Here is a 12,620-nt window from a genome sequence, read left to right on the forward strand (position 1 = left end):
CTTCTTGGCCTCTGCTGCAGCACCCCACTGATAACCTTCCTGACAGCCCGCTTTCATGAGCCTCAAACGGGTCCTGTCGTCTTTCACCAAGCACCGCCACAGGTCTTATCTTCACTCACACACATTGGCCACACACAACAGCGCTGTATATCTCCCCTCCAAGGCAGCACACCTTCGTCAACCCCTCTTTGAAACTCCTGCCGACCGGCCGTCATTTATACACCTCTTCGTTCTCTCTCCTGATAAGAGCTGAGGTAAATGCCGTACTGTCATCACATCTCCATCACCCACTTTCATATTTTATGTAAACAAACCAAATTTCAAAACAGATCTGTGCCTTGAAAGAGTGATGGACCATATAATGTGAGAAATACAGTAAAGGAGAAAACTATGAGATGGCATTTCAGTTCCCCTGGAGCATAACACAGCTGTTATCTGTAATGATTTGGGTGCCATTGGAACAAACACGTCTTCAGAAGATGCTGGTTTGTTTTTGACGCTCCTCTGCTCATGATGTGTGGCATAAACATTGCGATCTTCCAGCTTGTTTTGAATATGCATGCAATTAGCCAACCAAATTAAGCAGAACTAAATTAAATGGCGAAGGTGGGAACAGCATAGCCGTTGATTTATGGTGCTGCACTGTTTACGGTGATGAAGTGCTAGGGACTAATGAAATGCCAGGGTAAACAAATACCTGACTTTAAAATAAGTTCTACTCCTGGAGGAAAAAGGGAAGGTAAACATAGATAAAAAAAAGGGACCCTTGCCCATTGTTCAAGTGCTCTCAGGTTCTAGTGATGAACTGCACTATAGAAACAAATAATCAGCCAAAGTGTTTGCAAAACTCAAGCTTACTGAATGCCCCCCACCAGACTGCTTAATCTGTCAGTGTCCTAACCAAGAGACATATTGCCAGCATTATACATCCTCCAAAGCTCACATTTCATGGTATATTTACATGACAAGGTGATCCAGTTGTTATACAAGTCTTATCATGGCCATCTTTGTGCACTTAAATACGATTGAACTGTTTTTCACCTCAGTCAACAGGAGCTGTTGTAAACTGATGTGATTTTAAGGATTATGGTGTCATATTATTTTTCTTTACGCATTGTTTCAATCCCATAGGTCCATAAACGTACTAACCTACAACAAGTAAACCAAGAGCGAAGTTGCATTAATTGACATAATATAAGGTGGGAATTTTATTATATACTTTAATTTCACCTCAAGTCTCTGAAACAGTGAACCTGCTGTTCACTCCAGCATACCGTCTGCAGAGTTTATAATCACTGGAATTCTGCATCAGCCACTATACCACCACATAAACAGGTTTATAGTATGGGGGCAGGTCGGTGAAAATATTTTCTGGCAGTTTGAAGTCTTCAGGGTTGAAGAGTAAATCACCTGTCATGTGTGAAGGAATCTGCGGTTATCACCTCTTTGAATTTATAATTGATGAAATGCCACAATGTGTAAATGCACTCAAAGAGACAGCAACATAACATCAGTGATTATTCAAGAGGACCTGGTGACTGGTTGGGTTTTTGTTATTACTGTTTTTTAGGATTGCTGAGATTCCAGTCACCCAGAGTTTAAAAAAGTAACAACACACCTGGCTTCTGAATGAGTTTACCTCAATTTACATGGTACTAAATGCTATTATTCAGCTGTGCAACCAAGCAAAACTGAGCCACACTTGGCCAAATCGTCTCCTCGTCCTCACAGCGAGGCCACAGAGAGCAGAGCCCCAAACAATTACACGCTAATCTGCAATGTGAAATGAGCATTAGGCTTTTAATCTCACAGGAAAAGAGTCCCCTACTTCACCCCAAAGTGGTGGAAGTTGAATTATCTCCTAGAGTTTCTGACCTTCTGTCTTCCATTCCCCACCCTACAGCTCCTCCCGTCCACCAGCCCACACCTCTCCCATCAGGAAAGACAGCAATCAGCTCCTACTTTCAGCCACCTTTCTCTAGATTAGCCCCCTGACACCGCAGGCCCAGCTATTTAATTGCTTGTCAGATAGAATATTCTACAGTTTCCCCCCTTCATCAAGCTTGCAGATATTGCTTCTCATTAGCCTGTCCTTTACCACTGCTGCTGCAATTCCTTGCAGGGTGGAAGAGAGACAAGTCCATAACATTATGCAAACACAAGCCTGTGTACCAAACAAGACAGTGACACAGTAATGGTTGTGAAAACAGTTGAACCCTTTTCATCAAGCGCTGCTGAAGGAGCACTGAGTCAGCTTTATTGACATTACAGTTTTGAATACGGCTTTTTCTTTTACTTCTTTCTTGACCTGACAAATCCTGTTGGACATGAGGGTCAAAGTCTGTGGAGAGTCCACTGCCAGGACGGATTGATCTGAGGTAGATTCCAGTGAATCACGCTCTTTACATTGTTGTTCATATAAAGGTCTATAGACTTTAAAATAACGACTTGACAAAAACGGCATAATAATAGTTATAGTCATAACAACTTTAGTTATATAGCACCTGCTTAAAACACATGTATAATGTATACTGATAAACTCTTATCAGTACCTATCTTTAAACTAAACATACATTATTTAAGGGATGTGGAGTTCGAAGCCCTTGGTGTAGTTCCAAATAAAGTCCATCATATCACACACCTGGATCCAAAAGTGAAACTTAACTCAGTCAGTCTGGGTTCTTATCTGGATTGTCAGGATTGTTGAGAAGGAGCCAATGGAGAGGGGAGCTAAGACTACAGAGGGTTTGACTATTCAGGTAGGGCTGGGGTTCAGAAGCATCTTCTAGAAGCAATATAAGCTTAACAGATTGTTTACTGACTTTGAATCCTTCCAAATTCCTTTCCAAGTTGAGCTTTCAATTAAAAAGAAAATAACCTTTGACAATTAGCTTCTGTTACAAATTCAGGTTTTTTTTAATCAACCATGACCCAAGTCAACATGTCACCTGCCATCAGAGTCCCACCCTACTGTCCAGTAATCTAACTTCACTTCTTTTTCAGTCTTGTTGCATTTATTTTCTTGTCTAGTCCACAGCTAGTGCAAACCTTCGGATCAAAAAAATAAACCAGCTCTCCTCAAACAATGCTGAGATCTTCTGCTCTAATCTATTTTTCTCTTGCGCTTTCTTCCTTTTGTCTTTTTGTATCTCTTTATCCTGTCATTACTTCCCTCTCCTCATTCCCTGTGCCGTCCATTTGTCTCTCATTGCTGTCCTTTTTCCTTTCCCTCCATCTCTCCTCTGATGGCTCCGTCGCCCCTTGCAGTAGAGATTAAAGTGATCAAGGACCTACCGTGGCCCCCTCCTGTTGGGCAGCTCAACACCAGCCCTCCCCCTGCGGAGGAGCTGGAGTCTCCCTCGCAGACAGCTCAGCCCTCTCCTGGACAGACAAGCTGTGACCAGCACCACCAGGGTGGGTGTTGGTGTTCACATTGTCCAGCGTCGTTCCCGTCAACTACCCTCCATTACACCCCAAACCCCCTAACATGAATCCCCCATCCATCTCCGTCCATCCATCCATCATCCCATGTCATCATATATCTGTCTATCTGTCTGCGTTTTATTTGGAGACAACATAAGTGTGATCTATATCTTCACTTGTATTTATACAGACAACAAAATAGATTACATTTGGCTTGCTAAGAATTCCACTTAAAGTGGTTTCCTCCACCAGCACATTCTTTGATCATTTTCAAAACATTCCAGCAGTACAGAAAGGCAATCTCTGATTATGTGAAAGTGTCCACTTACACTTGACTGGTCAGTGATGACTTGCTGAAAGACTTCAACTTTTAACAGCATTACACAGTGTGACGTTGGGTATTAGCTCAGTAATGACTGCACTTTTCCATCTGGATTACATGTGGCAGAAAATCACTCATTCTTGTGCAGGTTTTTAGGGCTGAAGGCTCATTAGTTTTAATTGTGCCGAACCGCCTTCTGCATGCGTAATTGCCATTTGCTGTGACCCCCATTTCCTCTTGTCAACATACTCATAACCGTCCCAGATGTCCCTCCAGCCTGCTGCTCTCTACAAGTTGGTTACATGAATTGGAAAATCAGACTCAGGTTAAGCCATATTTAGCATCTTATCGCACAATGTAGTAATTGATCTGTTTTTCCACAAATACATCCTCTAGTGGATTTTTGAAGCCCTTTCTAAAGCTCAAACTCTGACTGCTGTAATTACCGGGGGAAAAGAGGGACGTGTAGCAGAACTAATGCCAGGAATGGGGTTTCCCCTGACAGAGTGGGAAGACTTAGAGTAAGAGCGTGTAAAAGGACACCGCTGCGTGCTGAAGGCGAGGACATGGCGAGGGGTTGATTTATGTCCATAAATCCATGGGAAAGGTTCTGGTTGCCTCTGTGATGTGAGTGGGTTTAAGATTGGCATCCAGCTGTAAAGTGATCCTCGCTCTGTCTGAGCCAGTATGGCCCCACTCTACATCTTTGGGGTCTAAGGTCAAAGTGGCAGACATGGGGGGTGATGGCCTCCATGACCCTGGTGAATACAGTTACAATGCACTCTGCTGACCTCAGCGTTCAGGCAGCTTCTCGGTCACGCACCAGGACATTAGTCATCCGTTACACACAGGATTGCTTACATACTGCAGATTGCCTGAGAGCTAAGTGTCTGTGTTTGTGAAGGCTATTAGGATTGACTCTAATGTAAACTAGGAAAAAACAATGTGCATTACAGTACAGGGAAATTAGCTTTATAGGTCATACTTCATTATCAATATGTAAATGCAGCTTGACAGCATAGATATTACATCTACATATAAATGGAAGCACTTTTGTCTAAGTACAGTGCAGAGCTTTTTCCCTTTGTTTTTTTTAGACAAGAATGAATTATCCAGACTATGAGGCATTTCTCTAAACTCCTCCCTCCTTATATCAATGAAGACTGAAAAAAAGTAAGTAATGAAAAGATATCCAGATTTAATTTGAAATAGATTCACTAGCTGACACTTTGGAGGGTCATCCCTTTGTCTTGGAAAACCTAATTAGAATATATTTTATTATTTATTTATTGATATAACAGAGAAAATTGCATTCAAATATGGTGGAATCTCTAAAAAATTACGAGACAAACCCATCATTTGAGATTCACATGCACATAATTAATATCAGCATAAAAGTGAAAGATTTCTTGAACGACCATTTGGGTGAGTATATATCACGCTGATCACAATTTTTTAGTGTGCACTGCTTTCTAATGAGATACAGACCTGTTAATCATTTCACATGTCCTGGCTGGAAGACTTAATTTTCCCCTCTCAGTTCAGCGGATGATGGCACACTTCACACGTCAGCCTGGTCATCCTTTCTGATAGGAGCACTGTTAATAGATGAGAATTAATTAGCTGGCTTAATTAGAGAAATTTGCTGAGGAGTGTATGCACAGGGGGAAGAGAATTATTCCTGTTGTTCAGAATGTGATGCTGTATTATCCCTTTAATTTTGTTGTTTTTAATACTTATCATTTTTTTATATTTTGGCCCTCGCACACTATGTCAATAAAATATCTTTGCATTTTAATTTGTTTTCTTTTTTTTCTGTTTTCAGATAGTATTTATACGTGCTAAAAACCTGAAAATGGCTTATATGTAAGCCACACCCTGCAGACATATTAAAGATAATACAAAACCACCAACACAACCCGAATAACACAGTTCACATATTAATTTGAATACATTATTTTAACAAGAGGAAAAATACTTAACTATGAAACAATGTAAATGCAGGAGATGCTGCCATTTTGTCACAAAAAAGAACATTTGTTAGTCATTTTTATAGACAAACGAAGACATAGCAAGTTTGATTAAAAACCATTTTAACCTATAAAATAACTCCCTGATATTTGATGAAGAACTGACCTGGAGATGTTTTATACCGAGTGGAATAAGTAATTTAAATTGTGAGTTATTGGTAAAGTAACATCTGCAAACAGATAAACCTGAGTTAAACAATGCTATTGTCAAAAATAGACAACATCTATGTGAAAAAGTCACTGACTCAATGGCTTTTTTTGTTGTGTATTTCTGTTTTTGCTGCATTAAATTGTTTCTTTTTATGTTTTGGCTTTGTCACAGTGTAATAATAGTGTTATTTAACCCCTATATTTACGTGTGTACCCCCCCTCTTTTACACACAACATTTCTTAAAATCCTCTTTTTATTTTCTTTTTTATTGAGCTCTCTCTAGACGAAGCTGCGTATCTGAAGGGGGCAGGTCGTTCAGCAATCACTCACCATCTGACTGACAGTTCAATCTGATACACAGATTCCATTTGCTGCGCTTTACAAGCAACAATACTGATAACACACACACAGATGCCCCTGTGCATTTCACTTCCGTATGTGTGTGAGAGTGTGTGTTCACCCTGTCGTCTGTCTTAAGCTGCCTCTCAAGGCTTTTGTTCTCCTCCGGGCCAATCCTCTTGTCAATCTCCCGATGGCCATGTTACAGAGTGTGTGCTCCAGAGAATGAAAGGGGGAATGAGTTTGGCTCTCTCCCATTGATATTCAATCTTTAAATACAATTCTGCCATAGCCGATGCAAGTTCAGGATGGCATTAAAGCAGAATAGTACAAGGATAGCTTTTGTTTAGTTTGGAGGTTATACTCTTCTTTCAGAACTATGCACTCTGTGAGTGGAAAAGTCCGAGCTCTGACAGGGAAGGTTGATGGGGTGAGCTCCTCTGAGAATAGCCTCTCAAGCTTTTCTAGGTGGTGGAAAAAGAAAAGGGTTTAATCAAGGTCAAATGAAAGCACTGATTGTGTTGAATCTGGGGAAGAGTAGAAATTAGTGTGGGTGCTGGAAGAATGGAGAAATTGTAAAAGCTATGGTCAGGCGGACGGCTGAGTGAGCTTTTAGATACACTGAGAGATGGACTGTGTGGAAAAACCAAGATAGAAACATTCATCCTACTGCCACACCAGCAGCCTTGTGTGTTAAGATATATGGATATAGAATGCAGGGGAGAATTTAACAATTTGGGATCAGGCTCTGTGATTGATAACCATTTATTAGGACCATCAGAAACAGCAGAGATAACAGATCAAAGCTGTAACTGCTCCGTCTCTCCTCTTCTTTTCCCCCACCTAGATGAGCAGACATTCCTCCACAGTCAATTTTCCCCTATCTTCTTCGTCCCTGACAAACAAAATCACTGAGGGAAAAAAAGTCGGAGACAGAAGTGGAGTGTATGAGATGGAAAGCTCAAAAGAGAAGGTCAGGCGGAGACGCAGGGGAAGGGCCGGGACATTTTCAAACAGGAAGAGAGGAATTGAAAGCGAAGGAGGGATTGAGGGAGAGCAATTGGCTACGTCTTCATGTTGTGATCTGTCAGCGTTGACAGGGATGAGTGGAGCAAACATGCATCTCCCTTGTCCCCTTGGTCAGTTTCCATGGAAACGCTATTTCTCACCCATGCCCATATACTGTATGTTCAGCCTAGTGTATTCCCAGCAGTCAGCATGTGGTTCAAATGGACTGTATGAAAAAGTAGAGAACTATAAATGACTTTCATGTAGACTTGAATGCAACACGCAGACATCTTATTTTGGCCGCCTGTAGTCCGAGCATACGACCCTGAAGAAGTTAAGCTACAGCTATAGTCTTCCTCCAGTCTCAGGTCGGAGCTGCAATTTAACCAGCAGCCATCATGTGACAGTACAATCAGGCTGTCATTTTAGGACTCAGCTGTAGTTCTATAACAAACGGAAGTCAGGAAGGCAAGGATAACAACCATATTTGTCATTTAGGATAATCATTTCCATTAGTTTAGGTTTAGGGGGAACGCATCACTAAGCTCAAGGCCAGCGAGTTCAACCTGGAGTTTACTGGAAGTAAAGGGGAGCCCCTGGTGGTCAGAGCTGAAACTGCAACATTTATGTTCAAACATACTGTGTTTGTTCACAGATTGCACTGGAATTACTCCGATCTTAACTCTTATGAAGTACAACAAAAACAAATTAAAAAAATGCATCCAAAATTTACTTAAGAAGCATTGTCAACAAAGTGTGCTGAAAATATCAAACCTACTTACAAAAATTGGTCCCATAACTCCTTCCTATGCAGTCAGTCTAATTCTTAATTTCCAGATCTAGAGGTTAAGTCCCTCTAGAGGGTCAACAGTTAAATCTGTGGGGTCTTAAAGCAAACCAATGGAAAGCTCAAGTTCTGCTAATCGCCTTTGTATTAACTTTTAGGACATTATTATATGGCATCATTTTAACATCAGACAAGCTGTACCATCCCCTGATTTTTTATGAAGAACAATTTGGTACACAGCATTTAATATGTGATTATATGCTTTGTTGTGATATATATCTCATGAACATGAGAAGTGACAGGCAAACAGTCTTAAAGTTCAAACCTCTCAATGGCTGTTTCAGTAAAGAGTTGGCAGTTTTTTTAAACCACAATTTACAACTTAAAGACAAAGACAACACAAAGAAATGTTTAAAAATATATGAATGGTTACATTTTCCTTATCTGAAGAAGGAGCTCTCACACAGCCCCACTTAGAGGCGTCCACAAGCTCAGTGAAATTTGTCGACATGCTGTTGTCTCGTGTAGCCTAAATTGATTGATTAATGTTGTCAGACCTTCTACTCAGTCTGCTACAGGAGCACTTGGCAGGCTCACAGACTGTAAAGTGTAATATCATCCTCTACCTGGAATTCATTGTCTAGACAGATGTAGACTCTTCCCAACATGTTCACAGGGCCTGTCTCTTGATACACTGACTGCCATGTTAAGAGAAAAGACAGAGATCTGTGAAGATGGAGGTGTGTGTGTGTGTGTGTGTGTGTGTGTGTGTGTGTGTGTGTGTGTGTGTGTGTGTGTGTGTGTGTGTGTGTGTGTGTGTGTGTGTGTGTGTGTGTGTGTGTGTGTGTGTGTGTGTGTGCGTGTGTGCGTGCGTGCGTGCGTGCGTGCGTGCGTGCGTGCGTGCGTGCGTGCGTGCGTGCGTGCGTGCGTGCGTGCGTGCGTGCGTGCGTGCGTGCGTGTGTCTCATAAACCATGAACTCCTTCCATCAAAGGCTCAACTTTGATTTGTTCTCAAACCTTTAAGCAGACAAAAATCTCAGGCAAAAGCCTGTCATGAAGGTGTTGCAGTTATTGCTCATGAAGCGTGTCAGTGGCTCTAAATCGTTCTATCCAAAGCCGAGGGTGCTGTGACAGCCATTACAGCGATGGATGGATAAAAAATGTCTAAAACACGCATGTACAAACACATAGGCGACCACATTGCTCCTTCTCCAAAGAATTCACTTTCACATGTCCTTCTGCACATTATCTTCTCCTCTCATGATAGCTTTTGTAAATAACTACAAATGTTTTTTCTGCGTGCTGATTGGCTGCGAATTCACCCAGTGACCTCTGCCAGTCATGTCATGGTCACCTCCAGCCCTTTCACACACCATCAAACACATCTCTGTGAGGCTACTAAGGGAGCTTATCGCATCCACAGTAGAGCGTGAGATTTTTGAAAAGCCAATTTAATGTTTAACTCTCAGTACTTGTGCGTGGGATTTGTGTGGGTATACGTGCAAATGATGCATGAGTGAGTGTTGGAGTGGTGAGGAGGAAGTTTGTGTGTGTGTTGTGTGTGTGTTCTCACTGCCGTGTATGTACACAGGTGAAAGGATTGATTTATGCCTCCTCCACTGTGTGTACATGTCCTTCATTTGGATGAGTTACACAGAGTGACACTTTGTGTTTGAGTGTGTGTTTGCTTTTGTGTGTGACTGTGAATGCATAAGCACAACCTGCTTTCTGTTCTCACACACACACACCTCATTGCTGTTGTAAAGTTAAGTGGAGACTTTATTGGCAATTCATGCCCTAGCATTTTAGAATGTCTACCCTCTGTTAAGCACACCAGCTTTACCAACTTTTAATAACAATATCTGAAATGGAATGTATCTGTAAAAGCTTTAACTATTTTAAAATATCCATTATTCTTTTACAACATTAAAGCTCCGGCTGTTTCATTTTCCTTTTATTACAGTTCAGTTTGATGGAGTGGAGAAATCTCGCATGTCGCCTACAAAGGACGGTAAAACCCGCCCGCTGCAGCGACACTCCAGTGGCTGTCTGGTCAACACCAAATTGTCTTCACTGGACCACTGCAGCTCTTCTCTCGGGGAGCGTATTGACCCCTCCATGCCCCTAGAGAGCCAGTTGTGAGTCTGGTCTTTGTGTTCCTTTCTTGTAATTTATGTTGGCTATTTAGTCTGTTTTGTGCCCACGCAGCTTAGACCATTACTGTTTTCAATTCCTTTTGAAATGTTCTGCTTATTCTCAACATTTCATTGTTGATCCTCTGTTCCTATTGTTCCCTGTAGCTGGTACCATGGAGCGATAAGTCGAACAGATGCTGAATCTCTGCTCAGGCTGTGTAAGGAGGCCAGCTACCTGGTGAGAAACAGCGAGACCAGCAAGAACGACTACTCCCTCTCCCTTAAGTAAGGACAACACTATTTTGTGCTAAATAGGAAGCGACAAACAGTATTATCAGACACACTAGTGCACATGGCAGCTGGGTGAATCATAATTAGAAATGCTCCATAATATTGGCCTGCTTAAAGGTCAGAGCTAAGAAAATCAGGTACATGTTAAAGAGAGCAAAAGCATATCGTTCTTTGATTTGAACACAGAATAAGTGTCAAAAATCCTACTGTCTGTACATACACACACATACGCGTACTCCAAAAACATGCAGAGCCGAAAAACTGTAGCACTACACGTGCTTGCTACACAATGTGGGTGAATCTAACATCTGGCTCACAAAGGTCCTTGTCTACCTGTGCCCCGATAGTCTGCTGACTCTGCCTTTCTTCACACCACCTACATCCTCCCCGTCCCTGTTCCTCCACCTTCCTCTGGTAACCCCTCTGACACTGTCAACTCCTTGATTTCCTGATGAGCCCACAACACAGTTAATAGTGCCCTTCATCAGTGACCTCTGACCCCTGCCGTGTCCAGCAGAGGGTTCAAAGGAACCACTTTGATTGATGTCACTTGGTAAGGGTTAGCTTAAGCTTGGTGCCCGTAGTACAGTCACGTTCATTATTTTAATGACGGAAAGAAAAAGGAGGTAGTTATACGCACATCACTAAGGTGCAGGGCGGTGCAAAATCAGCAGACTTAAGAAAAAGATAAGTCTGCACACAAATGCCACCAAAAGTTTGAATTGATAACGTTAATAACATTAATCTTTGGCGGGTTTGATATAATGATTTTTGCCACCTATGATAGGTCCCAGATGCCAAAACTACCATGTCAAACAAAACCAGAAATGTCTGGTCCTCTAAAAACCAAGACACATTGCAGAAATATTCTTACGCCATCAGCTTTCAAGCCAAAGTGTTCTTGTTGACAAGTGGTCTTTTCACATTTTGATCATAAGCAGCCAATTTTTCATTTCAAGGCATACTCACCAGTATGACATGTACAAGAATCTCCTTAACTCCTCGACGACTTTCATATGATATGAAACTTTAATATGCTAAGAGACATTGATTAGCCTTTGTTATTACACACAGCTCCTCTTGCTGGAGGCTGATATATCTTGGCAGGGAAACATAATGCTTTTACTGCTCCAAATCCCTTCATGCCAATGTAGTTGACTGCCTGTCTAATATTCAGTCTCAGGGAATGATCATGGGCTTATACTTCTGTGACTGCTTCTTTCTTTGTCTCACTGATTCACAAAATGCAGTGCTGCAGCACTGCTTCACTACAAACTAATAGAACTTGTTGACTACTTAAAGCTGTATATTTAGTAGGGCTGTCAGCATTTACTACTTAATGACAATTAATTAAGGTTTCAAATGAATTCCCGTTTTTTTATTTTGTCCCTTTAGGCGCATTGTGGATACTCCTCTGCAGTGTCTCCCTGTAGTCACAGTGATGGAAAAAGAGCAACACAGCAACTTTTAGAAAGCTCAGTTGATCAGTAAAAAGTCAAACCCACCTTATGACATCGAACATTTCACTTGTTTACTGTTCAGATGTTTTTATTTAGTTTTTTCCTCCATAATGACTTCCTTTTTCTACACTTAAGTTTATGCTGTAACCTTCGATCTACCAGAAAAAAAATTGGACAATCTCGATTAACAATTGAAATTTTGTAATTCATCTCGATTATAAAATAATTTGATAGCCCTAATATCTTTATTTAAGTCTCTTTTGTAATCAGGAATTGACAGTTTCTGAGAAAAAGTAATTGCCACTGGTCTAAAAAGGGATGTTAATGTTAATTATCTTTTAGACTCTGCTGGCAGAAAATCCTCCCCTAGATGTGAAACAAAAATAAAATTTCATGGTTTCATAATTAAAAGGTATCCACTGGTTATGGTATCACAGGTGATATATAGTTATGTGTGAAAATACATGATTTAATACTGGAGATAAGAATAGAAAGTACAACGTGGACTTAAAAAGGCCCAAAATACATCTTTGATTAAATAAGGACACATGATGAGGATCCAGCTTGTATAGCATAGTTAGTGGCATTTTTACATTTCAGAGATAAATGTTAACTATTAAACAGACATATTATACCTTAGGAAGAAAGGCCTCATTAAAAAAAAGTTTTCATGT

The 12,620-nt window shown here is 41.0% G+C and overlaps 1 protein-coding gene across 4 annotated transcripts in view; it reads left to right on the plus strand.

Annotated features, from left to right (window-relative positions):
• zgc:158464 (uncharacterized protein LOC791139 homolog) overlaps positions 1–12,620 on the plus strand; it is a 92,396-nt gene that overhangs the window by 70,896 nt on the left and 8,880 nt on the right. For 2 of the 4 annotated variants that reach the window (XM_061039480.1, XM_061039490.1), the window contains 3 exons: positions 3,268–3,414; positions 10,024–10,198; positions 10,361–10,480. In XM_061039480.1, the coding sequence (XP_060895463.1) occupies positions 3,268–3,414; positions 10,024–10,198; positions 10,361–10,480 (442 nt within the window). The remainder of the gene's footprint in view (positions 1–3,267; positions 3,415–10,023; positions 10,199–10,360; positions 10,481–12,620) is intronic. The other 2 variants (XM_061039498.1, XM_061039508.1) reach the window with 1 other exon arrangement.

Source organism: Labrus mixtus, chromosome 1, assembly GCF_963584025.1.
Source record: "Labrus mixtus chromosome 1, fLabMix1.1, whole genome shotgun sequence".
Taxonomy (NCBI): domain Eukaryota; kingdom Metazoa; phylum Chordata; class Actinopteri; order Labriformes; family Labridae; genus Labrus; species Labrus mixtus.